General features: G+C 48.6%; 1 protein-coding gene across 1 annotated transcript; it reads left to right on the top strand.

Moving 5' to 3' along the window:
• Positions 1-5816: 5816 nt before the first annotated feature.
• Positions 5817-7898, top strand: VRTN (vertebrae development associated). The gene has a single exon (XM_061158352.1). The coding sequence runs from the start codon at positions 5817-5819 to the stop codon at positions 7896-7898; it is 2082 nt and encodes a 693-aa protein (XP_061014335.1).
• The last annotated feature ends 11589 nt before the right edge of the window (positions 7899-19487 follow it).

Genomic DNA, 19487 nt, shown 5'->3' with positions numbered 1-19487 from the left:
TTCAGAGCTAGGTCAGGGCGCTTTAACACCCCCGGCTGGGTAGAGAGGCTGACACAATAGCTGCTATCACTTTACCATTGGAAGTGACCCCCGAATTTGCACTTCTTTCATCTTGGGACCAGAGCCCTTGAGGGTGGGCGATTTCCTGGCGGGGAGTGGCTTAAGCCGCTTCTCCACCGGCCAGTTGGCTGAAGACAGTCCATGCTCAATGGTCCACCACGGATATGACACCAGTTCTGGAGTGAGCCTGGCGCTCAGCTGGGGACGCTGCCCTCAGGGTGACTTCCATGTCCCAAGCTGGACGGTGGAGAGAGAAGTGGACGCCCCCTGGGCTCTGGGCCACCCTCGAGGTCAGTAAACTAGGAAGTTTCCTCTAAACTAGGAAGAGTGGGTGCCTCATGCAGTTTGGAGGCCCCAGGGGAGTGAGGGGGTGGCCTTGGGACACCAAAGGGCTCAAGGGGTCAAAGAGTGACTCTGAAGATGCTGCGGGTGTGTGTGCGTGTTTGTGTGTGTAAGTGTGTGTGTGTGTGAGTGTGGGGAAGGGAGGGGAGGCATTGTTTCAAGTTCTCCTTCTCCCCACCCCCACCTCCAAGCCCTTCCCCACCCCCACTCGCCAGCCTGTCTCCCCTCCCCTGGCCTTAGCCCCACCCTTGACGCCCCCTCTCCCCGCCACCCGGGGGCCTCCTGGTGGCTGGAACCACTGCCCATTCACCTTCCCTTCCAGACACGTGATCCACTAGAGCCCCTGGACTTAGGAACTCCAGAGGCATGGTTGATGGGGAGGCCTGAGGCCCACCCTGGTGCTTCTCTTGGTGGTGGGAAGCTCCTTGGGAAGTCACAGTCGTGGGACTTGCCTGCCACGGGGCAGTTCCCTGTGGCCCCCTCATGCCCCAAGGGGCCTCCTGGCCACTGGGGAGGAAACCAAGATGGCTGGCGCTCCCTTGAGCCAGGGGTGTAGCCTGGGCAGCTGGGTCAGCATGACCAGGGGGACTGAAGGGCAGGCAGGAGAGGCGTGGAGCCAGGCCGGGGGAGATGCTAGTCTCACAGAGGCCTGCCTGTGTGGCTCCTCTCATGCTTGTCGGGCCTGCTTTATGAAGGATGGGTGGTGAGCCGGTGTGAAGTCCAGGGAGAGGCTGGCAGGGAGGGTGTCTGTTCTAGATGCCAGAGACCTGCCAGCACTGTCTGCGCCTCCCTTGGCCCTGCCCAGAGCGCCGGCTCACTCCTAAAATGTAAGGGACAGGGGCCAAACCTGCGCTTGAGACCGTGTCTGCTAGAAATACGGAGATGGGGGTGGTGGGGGAGGAAAGCAGGCCTTGGTGAAGGTGAGGCTTTGAATCGCCTGCAGAAGCTACCTGTCTCCATTCATCTCTTCCTTGGCTCCAGACCCTTCTTGGGTGTCAAAGATGCTGGCTAGATGTTTCTGGATGTCCTGTTTCCCCCCCCTTCCAACCTCAAGCCAGGGGAGCCTGTGTAGCCGGAGGGGCTTTGCCTCCTTGGTTTCATGCCTGTACAGATTCCTTCTAATGATGGTGGGGCCAGGGGAGGCCAGCTGGGCAAAGCACCTAGATTAGCTCTCACTTTCTGCACCTTATTCTATGAACGCACCTGGTAATCGCCAACTCTGCTTGGCCTTGTATTTCCAGGGAGCCATCTCCGAAAAGACTGGTGCACCTGAACCCCATCAACCAATTGTCTACTTAAGTATGATTAAGCCTCCCCCTTTGGCCTCTGCCTTTCCCCGCTGCCCCCTTCTCTGCTGGTCCAGACCCACCTGAGTTGTGAGGGTGCAGCGCCTCTCCGGGGAGCTACTTTTTCTCTGCAAGCTTTAGAGGAAAAAAGAAGTAGGGTATTACCTACTCACACCTCCTCTTACCTCTTTGGGGAAGAGAAAGGAATGAGCTAGGGTGGAATGGGGTGGGGCTGGGCTGGGCTGGGGCCGGGTAGGTAGGGTGGGACAGGGGAGGGAGCGGGGTGGGGTTTGCACAGGAAGAAGTGTGATTTATCTGGACGTGTTGGAGGGTATCTGGACCCTGCTGCGGGAGTTCAGGCAAGTCAACTTTACCTTCCCGGACCTCAGTTTCCTTATCTGTAAAATGGCCAGATTTGTCTGAAAGGCCCAAGAATCCATATGTTTCTGGATCCTTTAGGTAATGAGCATTTCGGGCCCTGTATTTCCCTGGTTGGTGGAATTACAGTGGTTTTGAGGGGAGCTCTGGAGTCAGATTACTTAGGTTTTGTAGTTTTAATAGCTTGTGGTCTTGGGAGTGTTATTTAATTTAACCCCCAAGCCTCTGTTTCTCTAAGTGTGAACTAAGAGTAGCCATCCTGGTGAAGGTGCAGGTGTGATGCAGTTGTAGCTCCTGTGGAGGGAAAGTGAGAACCGCATATAAATAAAATTACTTCTGTAAAGCCTGAAGTCCAAACGCTCCTCCAATGCAAAGCCCACAGAAACTTGTAATCGGTCAAGGTAACATCGTGCCCTGTTCCCCACATGGAAGAGCAGGAAGAATCACCCACACGATTTAATTGTCCCCTCTTTTGTTGAGATTTTGGTTGAATTACCTAAATGCACATAGTAAGCAGTAGGTAATGGTGGTTATTTTCATAATTTTGTTTGGAAAGTATCTAGCAGAGCAGAGAGCTCACTTGTATGCGTCTGTATCGCAGCGTTTACAAGTGATATGCAAGAAAAACAAAATCCCCAGCATCTTTGTTGTCTGCCAGAGTGAAAAAGCTCTTCTGCGTGTACAGTTTGTTCCTCAGGGCTCAATTTTTTTATCACATATGGAAGTGTTCTTGCTGAAGTTTATCTCCTGAGTCAAAAAAAATAAAGTTTTTAAAAAAGTAAATATAAAGTATATAAAAGATCAACAGATTAAAAGCTCAATCCCAGGGTCAAATAATACGGTACAAATAGAAATTCAGTGAGAGGTTAGATCAGTTTTGTCACAAGCACATTAAAAAAAAAACTACAGGCAAGAAATTTTTATCCAAAGGTGATTCTCATTACCAGTTTTTAAAATGCTTTCTTTTTTATGGTTATCAAGTAAAATTCTAGTGGTAAGCCTTTGGTTCTTTAAAAACTTTTCAACTTTACTGAACCATAATTTACACTCAAACATCCCTTATAAGAATGCAAGACACATTCCTTTTAGGTGTGCAGTGAGCTGGCAAATGTGTATGCCCACCCACAATTTTTAAACCCAAGGCTAATCTAAAGTCATTTATTAAACTCTAAAACGGAGATCTGAGAACGGTTAATGGTTTCCTTTTTAATTTAAAAAAGTGTCCACAGAGGAATATTACTCTGTTTTGCAAAACAACACAGAAAACCTACCAGTAATTAGGAGGATTAGTTTGTACTGAGAGGTGACTGGCATTTTAAGCTGGAGTAGATGAATCACAGGTCCTAAAGAGCATCTGGTTTCAACTATTGGCTGCATCACTTAGGTTGCCTGGGGCAACTTGGGCAGATGAGCCTAGTTTTGATTGTATCAGTTTTTTCACCTGTAAATTGGGGGTAATGGTAGTTCCCAACTTAAAAGTTCAGCTGCCAGGATTGGGACAGTGCATGGCAAATAGTAAACCTCCTTTATCAGATCTCTGTCAGCACAAGGGCTAAGCTGCTGCTACCTCTTTGAAAAGACCATCTCTGTCTCAGGTCAGCAGTTCTAAACCTTTTGGTCTTGGGCCCCCTGTGTGCTCTTAAACATTGAAGACCCTGAAGAGCTTTTGTTTATATAGCTTACATTGGTCAACGTATGTTACATTCAAAATTAAAACTTAGACATTTAGAAAAGATTTCTTTATTAAAAAGAACAAACCTGTTACATGGTAATGAATAATAGTTTTCATGAAAAGTAACTTTTCTAGAACAAAAAGTGTTTAGTGAGAACAGTGAATCTTTTAGGTTTTTCATGTGTCTCTAACATCTGGTTTAACAGAAGATAAGTAGATGCTCATCTGTCTCTACATTCAATCTGTGGTGATACATTATTTTGGTAGAAGTATATGAAGAAAATCCAACTTCATCCAGATATAGATGGACAAAGGGACAGGGGAAGGTCTTTTAACTTTGGTGTATATAGAATCTTAGCTCCCCAACCAGGGATTGAACCCAGGCCACAGAGGTGAAAAACATCAAGTCCTAACCACTAGACCTTAGGAAATTTCTCTAGAAAGAGTATTTTGATAGCTTTTTCAGCGGATTTTTTTGACAACTACACCAAAATTTAACAGGTGGTAGTTTCTCAAACCTTAGTTATAATGCAGAATCTGAAACAATATTCAGGAAATTTGGTACCCTATTATATTAAAATCCTTTGCTTTCTTTTATACTTTGAAATGATCTTTTAACTGTGCCAGACTATTGGTTATTTGGGAAAGGGGGTTCATTGAGTGACACAGATCTTCAAGTGCTGACCATTCCATTACATAGTCTAAAAAGTTAGATGTGTTAGTGTCACCACTGCTCCCATCAGAAAAATCTTTAGGTATGGGGAAGCTGTCAAGCTCACTGTAGCAGATACAGGTTTTTCAAAATTCTAATTTTCATATGAAAGCTAAAAAATTTTCACTGACCGTAAAGTTTTCCTTGAAGTGACAGGTTCACCTTATTCACTTTTGAGAAAAACATCTGTCAAATATATCCAAGTCTAAATGACTAATGCCACTTAATTTTTCTTTCAAGTTAAAAAATGTTATTGTATGAAAAAACATCTAGTTCATCATGCAGCCCAAGCAACTTTCACTCATTCATTATACACCAGTGTGCAGCAGAAATGCTGCATGTATTTAAGGCTTGTGATTAAAAAAATAATAATCTTTGCTGCATCAAGGACATTTTGGAGTGGTACTAGCTTTCTTTTTCCCAGCTGTGACTACATGCTGGTGAAGAACATAGTGATTTCTAGTTTGATTCATGCTGAGGTACTGCTGTTTTACTCCAATGTTAACACAATTGAAAAAATCATATCTTAGTGTTGTTATCTTAGTATATCTTAGTATTATTATGAAAAGAGTTTAACTTGAAGCCCCTCTGAAAATCTCTGGGAACCGCAAGGGCCCATGGACTATACTTTAATACCTGTACTATATAATATGTATAATACTAGAAATGTAGTCGTTCAGTTGTGTCTGACTCTTTTGTGACCCTATAGATGACACACTTCTCTGTTCATGGGATTTTTCAGGCAAGAATGCTGGAGTGGGCAAGAAATGCCATTTTCCTTCTCCAGGGGCTCTTTTCAATCCAGGGATTGAACTCAAGTCTCCTGTGTCTTCTGCATCGTAGGCGGATTCTTTACCTGCCGAGCCATCAGAGTTTCCATAATGCTAGATAATACTCTAATATATTAAGACCTAGTACTTTCATAGTACTTTACTATGTGCCAGGCACTTTTCTAAGGATATATTTATATATATATGTGCTTATGTGTGTGTGTGTGTGTATATATACATATATGTATACATATATACCCATATATCGCCATCTTTTACTTTGTCTCATTTATACACAACAAATCTATAAAGTACATACTTTTATTATTGTCTCCTTTTTAACAGAAAAGGAACCAGAAGCACAGAGAGGTTGATGACTTGCTCAAGCTAATAGCAGAACCAGGATTCAAAGCCATTCTCCAAGATCAAGCTCTTCCTTTGTACCACTGGGTAATTAAACAAACCCCAGGAGGCACTTAGCCATTTTCTTCCATGGCGGAATGGGAGTAGACAGGCATTATCTGGTGGGAGGGGGCCCAGGAGTGTCATCCGGGTACCCGTCCTGACCTCTGCCCTCTCCCCTTTGCCCTGCTAGGATGGCCTCTCGGGAGCAGCTGGTGCAGCACGTGCTGCAGGAGCTGCAGGAGGCGGTGGAGTCCGAGGGCCTGGAGGGCCTCGTCGGGGCCGCTCTGGAGGCCAAGCAGGTCCTGTCCTCCTTCGCTCTCCCCACCCGCCGTGGGGGAGGCCCCGGCCCCCAGGTGCTGGAGGTGGACTCGGTGGCCCTGAGCCTGTATCCGGAGGACGCGCCCCGGAACATGCTGCCGCTGGTGTGCCAGGGCGAGGGCAGCCTGCTCTTCGAGGCGGCCAGCCTGCTGCTGTGGGGCGACGCGGGCCTCAGCCTGGAGCTGCGGGCGCGCACGGTGGTGGAGATGCTGCTGCACCGCCACTACTACCTCCAGGGCATGATCGACTCCAAGGTGATGCTGCAGGCCGTGCGCTACTCCCTGCGCTCCGAGGAGTCCCCGGAGATGACCAGCCTGCCGTCCGCCACGCTCGAGGCCATCTTCGACGCGGACGTCAAGGCCACCTGCTTTCCCAGCAGCTTCTCCAACGTGTGGCACTTGTACGCCCTCGCCTCGGTGGTCCAGCGCAACATCTACTCCATCTACCCGCTGCGCAACCTCAAGATCCGGCCGTACTTTAACCGTGTCATCCGCCCGCGCCGCTGCGACCACACGCCCGCCACGCTGCACATCATGTGGGCCGGCCAGCCGCTCAGCGGCCACCTCTTCCGCCACCAGTACTTTGCGCCCGTGGTGGGGCTGGAGGAGGTGGAGGCCGAGAGTGCCCACCCCGGCCCCGCCAAGACCCTGGAGCTGCTCAATCGCGAGCCCGGCCTCAGCTACTCACCCCTGGGAGAGCGCTCCAGCGTCACCAGGAGCACCGTCTACCGCTGGCGGCGGCAGTCCCAGGAGCACCGGCAGAAGGCGGCCGCCCGCTTCTCCGCCAAGCACTTCCTGCAGGACAGCTTCCACCGCGGGGGCGTCGTGCCGCTGCAGCAGTTCCTGCAGAGATTCCCCGAGATCTCCCGCTCCACCTATTACGCCTGGAAGCATGAGCTCGTGGGTTCTGGCACCTGCCGGGCCCTACCCCCTGCGGAGGAGCTGGCGAAGCTGCCGGAGCGGCCGGTTGCCGAGGGGCTGGGATGCTCCTCGACGGCCGTGTCCAGCCCTGGCATGGTCTTCATGCAGCGGGCCAAGATGTACCTGGAGCACTGCATCGCCCTGAATACTCTGGTACCCTACCGCTGCTTCAAACGCCGCTTCCCGGGCATCTCCCGCTCCACCTACTACAACTGGCGCCGAAAGGCTCTCCGAAGGAACCCCAGCTTCAAGCCAGGGCCGGCCCTCTCGGAGTCTGGGCCTCCCCAGCCAGCGCCGGTGGGCGAAAAGGTTTTGCTCCCTTGGCAGGGTGGTGAGGCCGGAGAGGGGGCAGCGAAAGCCACGGGTGGGGGCCCGCCTGCCTCGCGGGCGTTCCTGCCCCTGAGGGTACCGCTGTCCCGCTGGCAGAGGCGTCTGCGCAGAGCAGCCCGCAAGCAGGTGCTCGGTGGGCACCTCCCTTTCTGTCGCTTCCGCCTCCGCTACCCGAGCTTGTCGCCCTCCTCCTTTTGGGTCTGGAAGAGTCTAGCCCGGAGCTGGCCCGGAAGCCCGTCCAAGCTCCAGATCCGGGCCCCCACCTTGGGCAGAGGGGGCAGGAAGGAGGCAGAGGAGAAACAAGCTGGCAGGAATGTGACAGCTGCCCTGGCCCCCTCTGCAGGGACCCGGCAGATGGCAGCTTCTCCGGGGGAGGATCCAGGGAAGGCCCCGGGAGGGCCTTCCGGAGAGGGGGCCCTGCAAGAGGGGCCCACGGCCCAGGGTCGGCCCCCCGGTGGGTCCCTGTCCAGCCACCCTGTGGTGAGAGCGGCGGCGGGGGGCCGGGACAGCCAGGCGCTGGTGATGGACATGCTGGCCACCACGAAGTTCAAGGCCCAGGCCAAGCTGTTCCTGCAGAAGCGCTTCCAGTCCAAGAGCTTCCCCTCCTACAAGGAATTCAGCACCCTCTTCCCCCTCACCGCCCGCTCTACCTACTACATGTGGAAACGCGCCCTCTACGATGGCCTCACCCTGGTGGACGGCTGACGGGGAGGTGTGCAAGGGGCTGGGAGGAAGGAGGACCGCTTGGGAGAAGGTCAGAGGCCTGAGTCGCCCCCTGGCTTGGCCAGGATCCCTTTGGCTGCCATGGTGTCTACCGTGACTCCGAGGGCAGTTTTGTGTTGCTTCCCAGCTCCAGGGCAGAGAGAGCCGGAGACCGCCGTCTGGCCTCCTGTAGAGAGTTACAGGACCAGGGATGTTCTCTTCAGTTGTTTACCATTCTTATTTTTATTATCATGTCTTGGTTTTTTTAGTCTTTTGATTTAAGTGAGTTGGCCGGGCCCCCTTGCTCGTATTGGAAGCTCTATGTATGTGGGGACCCGAAGGGAGGTTGGTTAGCTACAGCTGCTTTCAGCTTTTCCCAGGGACAGAGGGAGTATTGTAGCGTGGCCATCTGTCCCATTGGGCAGAATATATGCCTTCAGTTTCTTTTGGGGGTTGGCGCCCTCTTTACTCAAAGATGTTTCCCAAAGCAAAATTAGAGACCAGTTGTGGAGCAGGTCATAACTTCTGCTTGGTGCCCCTAAGGGAGAGGATGTCAGGCTCCATATGAGCAGAAGCAGAGATGAAGAAGAAGGACCAAGGTTGGCCTCTCGGGGAGGGTCCTGAGCCTGATCACTGAGGGCTGGCCCGTTCATTGCGAGGAGTTTGGTAAAGGGCCGGGGGAGAGAGCCTTGGGTCTCTGCTTGCTGGTGCTTGGTGCATCTGCTGTGGACCCCGCAGTCCTTGGAAACCCCTATTTTTCTGTTGAGCTCCTTAGAGCCCAAGCCCTGTCTCCAGTGAGACCACACAGGGGCCAGGCAGGTGAGAGACTGACTTTGCATTGTCCAAAAGTGAAGTTGGAAAACCAAAGAAATAAAGTGATGTGGTGCTCACAGCCTGTGGTCTCTGGTATTTGTTTTTGCCATAGTGACTGCTCCTTCCCACATTCCCTTTGATTTAGGGGACTGAGAGTGACCATTTCTTTTCCAGGGTCCAAGACTTTGAGGATGGAGAGAATTACTCTGGGGTATCTGCTTAGAATTAGATGTTGACCTTGGGTGTTCTTCCAGCTGGGGACAGGGCTCTGGCTGCCTGGAGAGATATTTCCCAACAAATGGGAATTGTTGTTTAGTTGCTCAGTCATGTCTGACTCTCTTGTGACCTTGTGGACTATAGCCTGCCAGGCTCCTCTTGTCCATGGAATTCTCCAGGCAAGAATACTGAAGTGGGTTGCCATTTCCCTCTCCAAGGTATTTTCCTGACTCAGGGATCAAACCTGTGTCTCCTGCATTGGTAAGCAGATTCTTTACCTCTGAGCCGCTTGGGAAGCCCCAACAATGGGAGAAAACTGGCCACCTCAGTATGCTCAGAGGCCAGGCCAGCGTGAGTGTCCAGTCAGTGTCAGGCTTCTATTTAGTCCTTGAAATGCACCCAGGCAGGCTAGGTGAGGAAACCAAGCCTCAGCGTGGGTTCACTTGCTTGCTCCCTCCAGCAGGGCTGATTATTAAGGCCAGGCCTTTGCTTGTTGCGATGCCATGTGCCTGGGGGAGAAGTTCCCTGCGGCCCTTTCTCCTTGTGTCTAGGTATTCCGCAGTAGCTGTCATCCTCCTGGTCTTGGGGAGTCATTATTGGTTCTGTATTTTTCACCCCCACATCCAGTGCATCAGCGAGTCCCGTTGACTCTGACTCTAAAGTATGCCCAGAACCCTCCCCTTCATGCTGCTGCCCCACCGTCTCTCCTTGTCCACATCTCAGGTCCTCCCTGGCTCCTCCTTCCACTCCTGCCTTATACAATCCATTCTCCAGAGGGCAACCAGAGAGATCTGAAAGCGAAGTCGGGTTCTGTCACTTTCCTATCTGAAAGGTGTCAGCGGCTTCCTTTCACTCTTAGAATTCCTTGTATTGCCTTACACAGTCCTTCCTTCATAAACTGGTCCCCTGTTGCCCTTCCCACCGCATGCAGCCACGCTGGCTGTCTCTGATCTTGAATGTGCTGTGCTTACTCTCGCTTTAAGGGCCTTCGCGTCTGTTCCTTTGGATTCTGCGCTCTGCCTAGAGTGCTTTGCCCTGTTATCTTTACAGGGCAAGCTCCCTAACATTCAGATCTGAGTCACTGCCCCATACCCCATCTACATTCTCTACATGGTGCTTATTCCCATCTGTTTTTGTTGTTTATTTACTTACTTGATTATCTTACCCCCACACCTCCTTAACAGTATAATCCCTGGCCTGGTTTACGCCACCATATCCCCAACAGGTAGATTAGTTTCTGACCCACAGTAGGTACTACAGTTTGTTGAAGGAAGGAATGAATGAATGCAATGGGACCACTGTGATGTCACGCTGCTACTCTTCAACTGCTTTTTTTCTTTTTTTAATCAAACTGAATCCTATTTCTCATTGACCATTTTTTTTCCATCCCTGCAGTGCCCATCTCATCTAGGCCAGTGACTTTCCTCTCATCTCAGATTTTTGAATGGTTTCCAAATGGATTCTGCCTCCACTCAGACTATCCCATTTCAGCCTCCCCAACAAAGCCCAGAGTGATCTCACTAAAACCTCAGTCTGACTTGCTACTGCATTTCCCATTACCCTTAGCACAAAACCCAAGCTCTGAGCCGCTCCAACCTCTAGGCTTATTTTCCCCCACTGACCCCTCTTGCCACAGCCCTTGCGTACACAGCCTCTGGTCCCTAAGTTGCCCTTACACCCTCGCTTGCCCTTGTCCAATGACCATGCAGCATTGTCATGGCATTGCCATTGTTCTCTCTCACCCTGTGGAGTCTCTACTGAACCCCCAGTGTCAATGTAGCTGCTTGCTGCTGCTGCTGCCGCTAAGTCGCTTCAGTCGTGTCCAACTCTGTGACCCCATAGATGGCAGCCCACCAGGCTCCGCCGTCCCTGGGATTCTCCAGGCAAGAACACTGGAGTGGGTTGCCATTTCCTTCTCCAATGCAGGAAAGTGAAAGTGAAGTCGCTCAGTCATGTCCGACTCTTCACGACCCCATGGACTGCAGCCTACCAGGCTCCTCTGTCCATGGGATTTTCCAGGCAAGAGCACTGGAGTGGGTTGCCATTGCCTCCTCCGGTGTAGTTGCTTAGTAGTCTCTTAAAGTCCCATAAAGAAAGAAGGGACTGGACAAGTGAGGTTCCTGCCTGACCGGCGATGGCCACCTATAGCCAGCAGGTGGCACTCTGGTGCAGCAGGAGACAAAATCTCTTGCATTCCCAGTAGGCATGGCCTTGTCTGGCTGTTTCCAACTCCAGCTTACCACCCTTAACTGGTGTAGCTGTCAGAAGGTGGCACCAACATCCATCTTGAGAACTGCCTTGGCTGAAGACGTTGGATTCTCCTGTTTGCTCCCTTCCTAAACCCTCAATCAGAGCAGATCTGATGCCTGGAGCAGCGTCTCACAAAGAGGAGTAAAAACCACCTGGATCTCTCCCTGGGGAAGTATAGATTCCAGAGCCCTACCTGGACCTACTGATTCTAATCTTAGACATCAGAGAAGCAGTACTATGCACAGGAGAGAGCTTTTCAACTTTGCCATGCCTCACTTTCTCCATCTGTAAAATAGGGATTGTAGTAATGCCTGCAATATTGCATGTTGCACAGTAATGCTCGGTGAGGGTTTGCTAGGTAACAATGATGTCCAGCTTGAGAACCCCTGGGATTCTAATTCTTGTTTTCTAGGAGGAAGCTAACGCCTAAGGAGGTTCTTGCTCAAGTTAGCCTCTAGATTAAAAACACTCCTGTCCCAAGATGGGAAGGTCCCTTTGTCACAGGCCAGCACTGAGCCTAAATCTACAGGGAGACATTTTAGCTTCTCTTGGAAAAAAATTAAGAAAGATGATATGTCAATATTTATTGATTTCGAAAAGGTTTTGTTAAGTGTGGTTCAATTACTCTTCTGTAGAAAATCTGCTTCCTTTATAATTTGCTTAGAAAGGCAGAAATACCTAAGCAGTGCCCATATTTGCTAAGAATACTTCATGCTGATTCTGAAGTTAACATTTGTTGAAATTATTTGCTGTTTTTTTTTTTTTGTACCACTTTCTATATCAGAAGCAAAGGTGGAAAGGAATTCCAGTGAGTGAACAATGTTTGAATAAAGGGAGACAACAGAATATGTGAGGTTAGCTTTTCACAGTCTCTACTGCTTTAACAATGGGTTCTAAAATTTTGATTTTAAAAGCTTTACCCTAAAAAAGCAATCAGTTGAAACATGAGTAATTTAAAAAAATTTAAGTATCCATCTATTCCCCACCCCCTGCCAGGGGGCAGGAGTCCTGTGTTTTAGGGGAGATGATCTTGTTTACCTTGATGCTCCAGGGTGCTCCTCAAATACTTCCAAAGTCCAGCAGCACCCAGGCCCTTGGGTGGCTCATGGGCCCTGAGCATCACCTCATATTTCACCCCTCCCGGCTGTTCCATTTTTGCCTCATTCTCACCAGCTACCAAGCTGGACTCTTTCCCCCATCCTCCACCAATGTGCTCTTCTCTCAGCAATTTTTTACCATGGTTGCTGCCAGCGTCAGGTGATCAGATGAACAAGCCAAAAAGCTGGGTGTGCATCATCCTAGAATTTCCTCTCCCCAACATCGCCATCTTCCCTGGTGGCTCAGGCGGTAAAGAATCTGCCTGTAATGCAGGAGATCAGGGTTTGATCCCTGGGAAGATCCCCTGAAGAAGGAAATGGCGACCCACTCCAGTATTCTTGCCTGGAGAATTCTATGGACAGAGGAACCTGGTGGGCTACAGTCCAGGGGGTCACAGAGAGTCGGACACGACTGAGTGACTAACACTTTCACTTTTCACATCTTTGTCTCAGCAGGACTATAGGAACGATGCAAGCTTTTCGTGTTTCCACACTGCTGGATTATCACAGGAAAGAGAATTTGATTGATCCAGGCCATCCTCATCCTTTCCTCTGAGCACAGGTCTCGTGTCAGGTCACATGTGAGGCCGCTCAAGTCTGGTCCAGTCGCCTGTGGCTGAGGTGCTGGATCAGCCTTGCTCGCCAGAGCAGGCTGGCAGATGTCATAGGCTCCTTGCCAGCAACCTATGATAGGCTGAGCCCTGTGCCATAAGCTGAGGATACAGAACCATTTGGTCTCAACTCTTGTCCTTGCAAAGGCCTCGGTTTACTGGCAGCTGAGATGTGACTCAGGCTTTCATAGGCACACAGTGGGGTCACAAGGGAGCATGGGCTGGCTTTGGCATTTCATAGCTCACCCTGAACCACTGCCAGCTTGAAGCTTCCTAGGGCTGCCTTTTCTCCAGGAAATGTAGGCTGCCTGGGGGTCTCGGAAAAGCCTCAATTACTCCTCAAAAGATGCTGGATGCTGGTTGTAAAATCTCACCCCAGTTTGGTGGCTGTCATAGGAGGACAGGAACCTGAAGGACAGGCTCCCTGCCGCAAGGCAGTTGTTCAGGTGGGGCTGGAAGACTCTGGAGTACAGGTGATGGGAACCTTCTCATGCCCTTCCCAACCCAGCATGCCTGTGGATTGTCACTGGCAGGCTCCTAAATATTCCCCTTGCTGGTTTATCTCGTGGAAAGGGAGGTAGAAGCTATCAGGGAGATGAGAAGCAGCTGAAAGCAGGTTTAATGGTATAAAAATTTTTTTTTCCATGGAAAAAGACTTTGAAAATAGCATGAAATCCGCTTAACTCTAGCAACTCCTCCCTGCCAGGCAGAGAGCTGGAGGGGGACCAGGAGGGTATAGCCAAGAGGGTTGGGGGCTGACAGCTGCTTGTGGATGGCCCTCCCACCTGAGGACACCAGGGGATGGCTGGGGCTGGGCGGGGAGACTGCTGGAGGTCCTCCCCAGTCCTCACCTGGGCTAGACTGCAGCTCCCAGGTTGCAGGCTGGGGGGAGGCCAGCATCAGGGAGGAGGGAAGACACAGGCTGTAAGGAGTCAGGGAGGTGTTTGGGGAGCACCTGAGTGCCTTCGCTTTCTGACCCCCCCCCCAGCCCAGTCCGGCTCAGAAGGGTTGATGCAATTTTGTGGCTTGGGTGTGTTGACAGTAAGTCAAGCTCAGTTTCCAGGACTTCTGACTTTGGGCAGAGTTACCTGTTGTCATTTAAGACAGAACTGAGGGAGGGTGAGTGCGTATAGCTAGGCTAAGAGTCAGACATGGCTTAGTGACTAAACAACAACCTTTTGTCATTTAAGACAGTACTGAGGGGCAATAAGGGGGTATAACTAGGCTGCATTGCAGTACCCTGGACAGGGACTGGTGGGTGTCGAGATGCCAGCTCCTGAGACCTCACCTTTCTGGGGACAGGAGGGAGGCTGGTATCTTAGGGAAATCTAATACCTCATTCATTCAGTCCCCATTTGTTGAGGCCTGGAGGCAAGGAAGAGGAAGGATACAAAGATAAGACCTAGCACCCCTTGGAGGTGTTCAGAAACACTGACCATCCAATTGGTTCTCCATCCCAAGTTCAAAGGTTCTCAGGGGTCTGGTAAGTCTCAGGGGTCTGCTCAGTCACTCAGTCATGTCTGACTCTGTGCGACCCTATGGACTGCAGCACACCAGGCTTCCCTGTCCTTCACCATCTCCTGGTGCTTGCTCAAACTCATGTCCATTGAGTCGGTGATGCCATCTAGTCCTCTGTCATCCCCTTCTCCTGCCTTCAATCTTTCCCAGCATCAATGTCTTTTCCAATGAGTCGGCTCTTTGCATCAGATGACCAAAGTATTGGATCTTCAGCCTCAGCATCAGTCCTTTCAATGAATATCCAGGATTGATTTCCTTTAGGATTGACTACTTTGATCTCCTTGCAGTCCAAAGGACTCTCAAGAGTCTTCTCCAACATCATAGTTCAAAAGCATCAATTCTTCAGTGCTCAGCCTTCTTTATGGTCCAGCTCTCACATCCACACGTGGCTATTGGAAAAACCATAGCTTTAACTATACGGACCTTTGTAGGCAAAGTAATGTCTCTACTTTTTAATACACTGTCTAGGTTGGTCATAGCTTTTCTCCCAAGAAGCAAGCATCTTTTAATTTCAAGGCTGAAGTCACCATCTTCAGTGATTTTGGAGCCCAAGAAAATAAAGTCTGTAACTGTTTCCACTGTTGCCCCATTTATTTGCCATAAAGTGATGGGACCAGATGCCATGATCTGATTTTTTTTTAATGTTGAGTTTTAAGCTGGCTTTTTCACTCTCCTTGTTTACCTGGTAAGTGTAGTTTGCCATTTTATGTCTTGGTTCAGGATCTTCATGGATAATCTTAATTCATTTTACTAGAGAGATAAAGACAGAAATAAAAGATATTTACAATGATAATTTGCCATTGAAAGGCAGACATCTCAATGCAATAAGGCTTTGGTTTTTAAAGTCAGTCCCTCAAACTAGGGACTTGATAGAACTGTGAAGGAGATGGGCAGTGATGCTATAGAGGTACGAGGGAGCAAGCTTGCCTCTACTTGAGGATTGGGAAAGACTTCTGAAAAAGCCTCTTAAAAGGCTCATGGGAGCACTCCACAGTGGGTGAACGGGAGAGGAAGGATCTGAGGACGATGATAATTCTCAAGCTGGGAAAACCCTGAAGAGAGCAGGACTTCTTTTTTTTTTAAGTAATTCATTTTTTAGTTGAAGGATAATTGCTTTATAGAATTTTGTTGTTTTCTGTCAAATCTTAACATGAATCAGCCATCAGTTCAGTTTAGTTGCTTAGTCACGTCCAACCGCTGTGACCCCATGGACTGTGCAGCACACCAGGCTTTCTTGTCCATCACCAAACCCTGGAGCTTGCTCAAACTCATGTCCATCAAGCCGGTGATGCCATCCAACCATCTCATCAACTGTCATCCCCTTTTCCTCCCACCTCAATCTTTCCCAGCATCAGGGTCTTTTCAAATGAGTCAGTTCTTCGCATCAGGTGGCCAGTTTTGAGTTCAGCTTCAGCATCAGTCCTTCCAATGAATATTCAGGGCGGATTTCCTTTAGGATGGACTGGTTTAATCTCCTTGCTGTCCAAGGGACTCTCAAGAGTCTTCTCCAACACCACAGTTCAAAAGCATCAATTCTTCAGTGCTCAGCTTTCTTTATAGTCCAACTCTCACATCCATACATGACTACTGGAAAAACCATAGCTTTGACTAGATGAACCTTTGTTGGCAAAGTAATGTCTTTGCTTTTTAGCATGCTGTCTAGGTTGGTCATAGCTTTTCTTCCAAGGAGCAAGTGTCTTTTAATTTCAAGGCTGCAGTCACCATCTGCAGTGATTTTTGGAGCCACCCAAAATAAAGTCTATCACTGTTTCCACTGTTTCCCCATCTGTTTGCCATGAAGTGATGGCACCGGATGCCATGATCTTAGTTTTCTGAATGTTGAGTTTTAAGTCAACTTTTTTACTCTCCTCTTTCACTTTCATCAAAAGGCTCTTTAGTTCTTCTTGCTTTCTACCATAAGGGTGGTGTCATCTGCATATCTGAGGTTATTGATATTTCTCCTGGCAATCTTGATTCCAGCTTGTGCTTCTTCCAGCCCAGCATTTCTCATGATGTACTCTGAATATAAGTTAAATAAGTAGGGTGACAATATACAGCCTTGACATACTCCTTTCCCGATTTGGAACCAGTCTGTTGTTCCATATCCAGTTCTAACTGTTGCTTCTTGACCGGCACACAGATTTTTCAGGAGGCAGGTCAGGTGGTCTGGTATTTCCATCTCTTTCAGAATTTTCCAGTTTGTTGTGATTCACATAGTCAAAGGCTTTGGCGTAGTCAATAAAGCAGAAGCAGATGTTTTTCTGGAACTCTCTTCCTTTTCCCATGATCCAACAGATGTTGGCAATTTGATCTCTGGTTCCTCTACATTTTTTAAATCTAGCTTGAACATCTGGAAGTTCATGGTTCACGTATTGCTGAAGCCTGGCTTAGAGAATTTTGAGCATTACTTTGCTAGCATGTGAGATGAGTGCAATTGTGCAGTAGTTTGAACATTCTTTCGCATTGCTTTCTCTGGGATTGGAATGAAAACTGACCTTTTCCTGTCCTGTGGCCACTACTGAGTTTTCCAAATTTGCTGGCATATTGAGTGCAGCACTTTCACAGCATCATCTTTTAGGATTTGAAATAGCTCAACTGGAATTCCATCACCTCCACTAGTTTTGTTTGTCATGATGCTTCCAAGGCCCACTTGACTTTGCATTCCAGGATGTCTGGCTCTAGGTAAATGATCACACCATCGTGGTTATCTGGGTCATGAAGATATTTTTTGTATAGTTCTTCTGTGTATTCTTGCTACCTCTTCTTAATATCTTCCGCTTCTGTTAACTCCATACAATTTTTGTTCTTTATTGTGCCCATCTTTGCGTGAAATGTTCCCTTGGTATCTCTAATTTTCTTGAAGAGATCTCTAGTCTTTCCCATTCTTTTGTTTTCTTCTATTTAGTTGCATTGATCACTGAGGAAGGCTTTCCTATCTCTCCTTGCTATTCTTTGGAACTCTGCATTTAAACATGTATATCTTTCCTTTTCTCCTTTGCCTTTAGCTTCTCTTCTTTTCTCAGCTATTTGTAAGGCCTCCTCAGACAACCGTTTTGCCTTTTTGCATTTCCTTTTCTTGGGGATGGTCTTGATTACTGCCTTCTGTACAATGTCATGAACCTCCATCATTGCTTCTATGTAAATAAATTCTTCAGTACCATTTCTAGAGAGCAGGATTTTGAGACAGCCATTTGGCCTTGGCACCTTGATAAGGCCCCAAATCAACTAAAATATCAGCTTCTTAAAAAGTGTCATCTCGCATTGGTAGCTTGTGACTAGCTGTGATGGAGTAGTTCTACCACAGAAACTGGCAAATCCCACACATCAGCCAGATGTGGTGGGGTGCCCAGATGTCCTGTGACACCCCTGTGGTCTTTCTTCTCCCTGAAACACTCTTGCCTAGATCTTTACAAAGATGCCTCTTGTCAACTTCAAGTTCAAGTCGTGTCGCCTGTTCAGAGAGGCCCCCTGACCCCCCACCTCACCTGGGCTCTGGTCACTCTGACCACATCCCTTCACGGCTGTCATCACCATCTGAAACAGCTGTTTTCTGGATCATGGTCCATCTTCCTCACTGGAATGCCTGTCCCCCAAAGAGTGGGAACTCACCTGACTTCTTCATTGCTTTATCCCTCTGACCAGAACAGGGCCTGGCACATGGAAGGTGCACAAAACACTAAGTTAAGAAATGAGTGGGTTTGGAGTGGGAGTCTGGGTGTTTCTTCCTGGGCCGTCTGCCAGGGACTCACTGTGTGGCTTTCAGTGGAAAGGCTGGTGCCAGGCACTGGTATGCTCTTGGCCAGGCCACACTGAGGATGAGAAGGTAGAAGGAGGAAGAAGAGGAGAGGGAGGGAAAGGAGAGGGAAGAAAAAAGTCTCTGTTGCTTTAGAAGCTCTTGCACTAGACAGGAATGGGTCAAACACATCAGATCCTTGCCTTGGGGGTAGGTTGCCAGATTTAACAAGTGAAAATAAGATTAAATTAAATTTCAGATAAATAATTCTTTAATATATGTTCTGTGCAATATTTGAGACATACTAAAACATTATTCATTGTTTACCCGAAATTAAGATTGAACTGGGTGTCCTGTATTTTATCTGGCAGCCCTATTTGGAGAGTCAGCAGTGACGAGCTGGCAAGGGCTCCCTGAGCTCTCTGGTCTCATTAGCATCCTCTTGCCAGCTCTCTCTGTACTGTGGGCGATGGTAGAGGACCCCCGCACCTCCATTCTTCTCCCCATGTATCCAGAGAGATGCTGAGCATCTTCACTTTGACCACCAAATGGCTTTCACCTGAAGCACATTTGGACCATGCTGTGGGCTGGCTGTGTTCAACGTGGCCGAACATGACAATCACCTGGGTGCTTTTAAACTGGCTTCACCCAAGCCCAGTCGCAGGTCAATTCTATTGAAACCTCTGCATGATCTCACTAACCTGCCTGATGATTTTACCTTCTGAATATCTCTAAAATCTGCCCACTTCTCCCCACATTTATCATCACATATTGGACTGTATTACACCCTGAACCAACCTCCCACAGGTACATTCTAGCCTCTTCTAACCTGTTCTTCATGCTGCAACAAAGAGGGCATTTTTGAAACACACGTCACTAAACACGTCACGTCCCTTGCTTAAAATCCTTCAATGCCATCCCTTTCTTTTCTTAGGAAAAAGATCAAAACAGTAGCTTTACAGTGGAGAAACGTGACAGACACCAATGAGATCAAGTGATTGAGGTTAATAATACCAGGAATAAGACATACAACTTCTATGGAAGTCTTGCCAGAAATTCATAATTTGGTCTAACCCTGAGGAAACATCAGACAAGCTGAAACTGAGAGACATTCTACATAATAAATGATGAGTACTCCTCAAAAGTCTGAAGATTATGAAGAATAAAACTGAAAATGTTACAGATTGGAGGAGACAAAGGAGACACAACAAACAAATGGGATGTGGACTCTGGACTGGATTCCGGAATAGGAAAAGGAGATTAGGGGGAAAATGGGTGACATTTGAATAAGTGCTGTAGTTTGGTTAGTAGGATCATACCAATGCTATTTTCCTGGTTTTGAGAACTGTACATA

The sequence above is a fragment of the Dama dama genome, chromosome 12 (assembly GCF_033118175.1).
Source record: "Dama dama isolate Ldn47 chromosome 12, ASM3311817v1, whole genome shotgun sequence".
Classification (NCBI taxonomy): domain Eukaryota; kingdom Metazoa; phylum Chordata; class Mammalia; order Artiodactyla; family Cervidae; genus Dama; species Dama dama.
The sequence above is the reverse complement of the archived record's forward strand: the minus strand, read 5'-3'. Positions and strand labels throughout refer to the sequence as shown.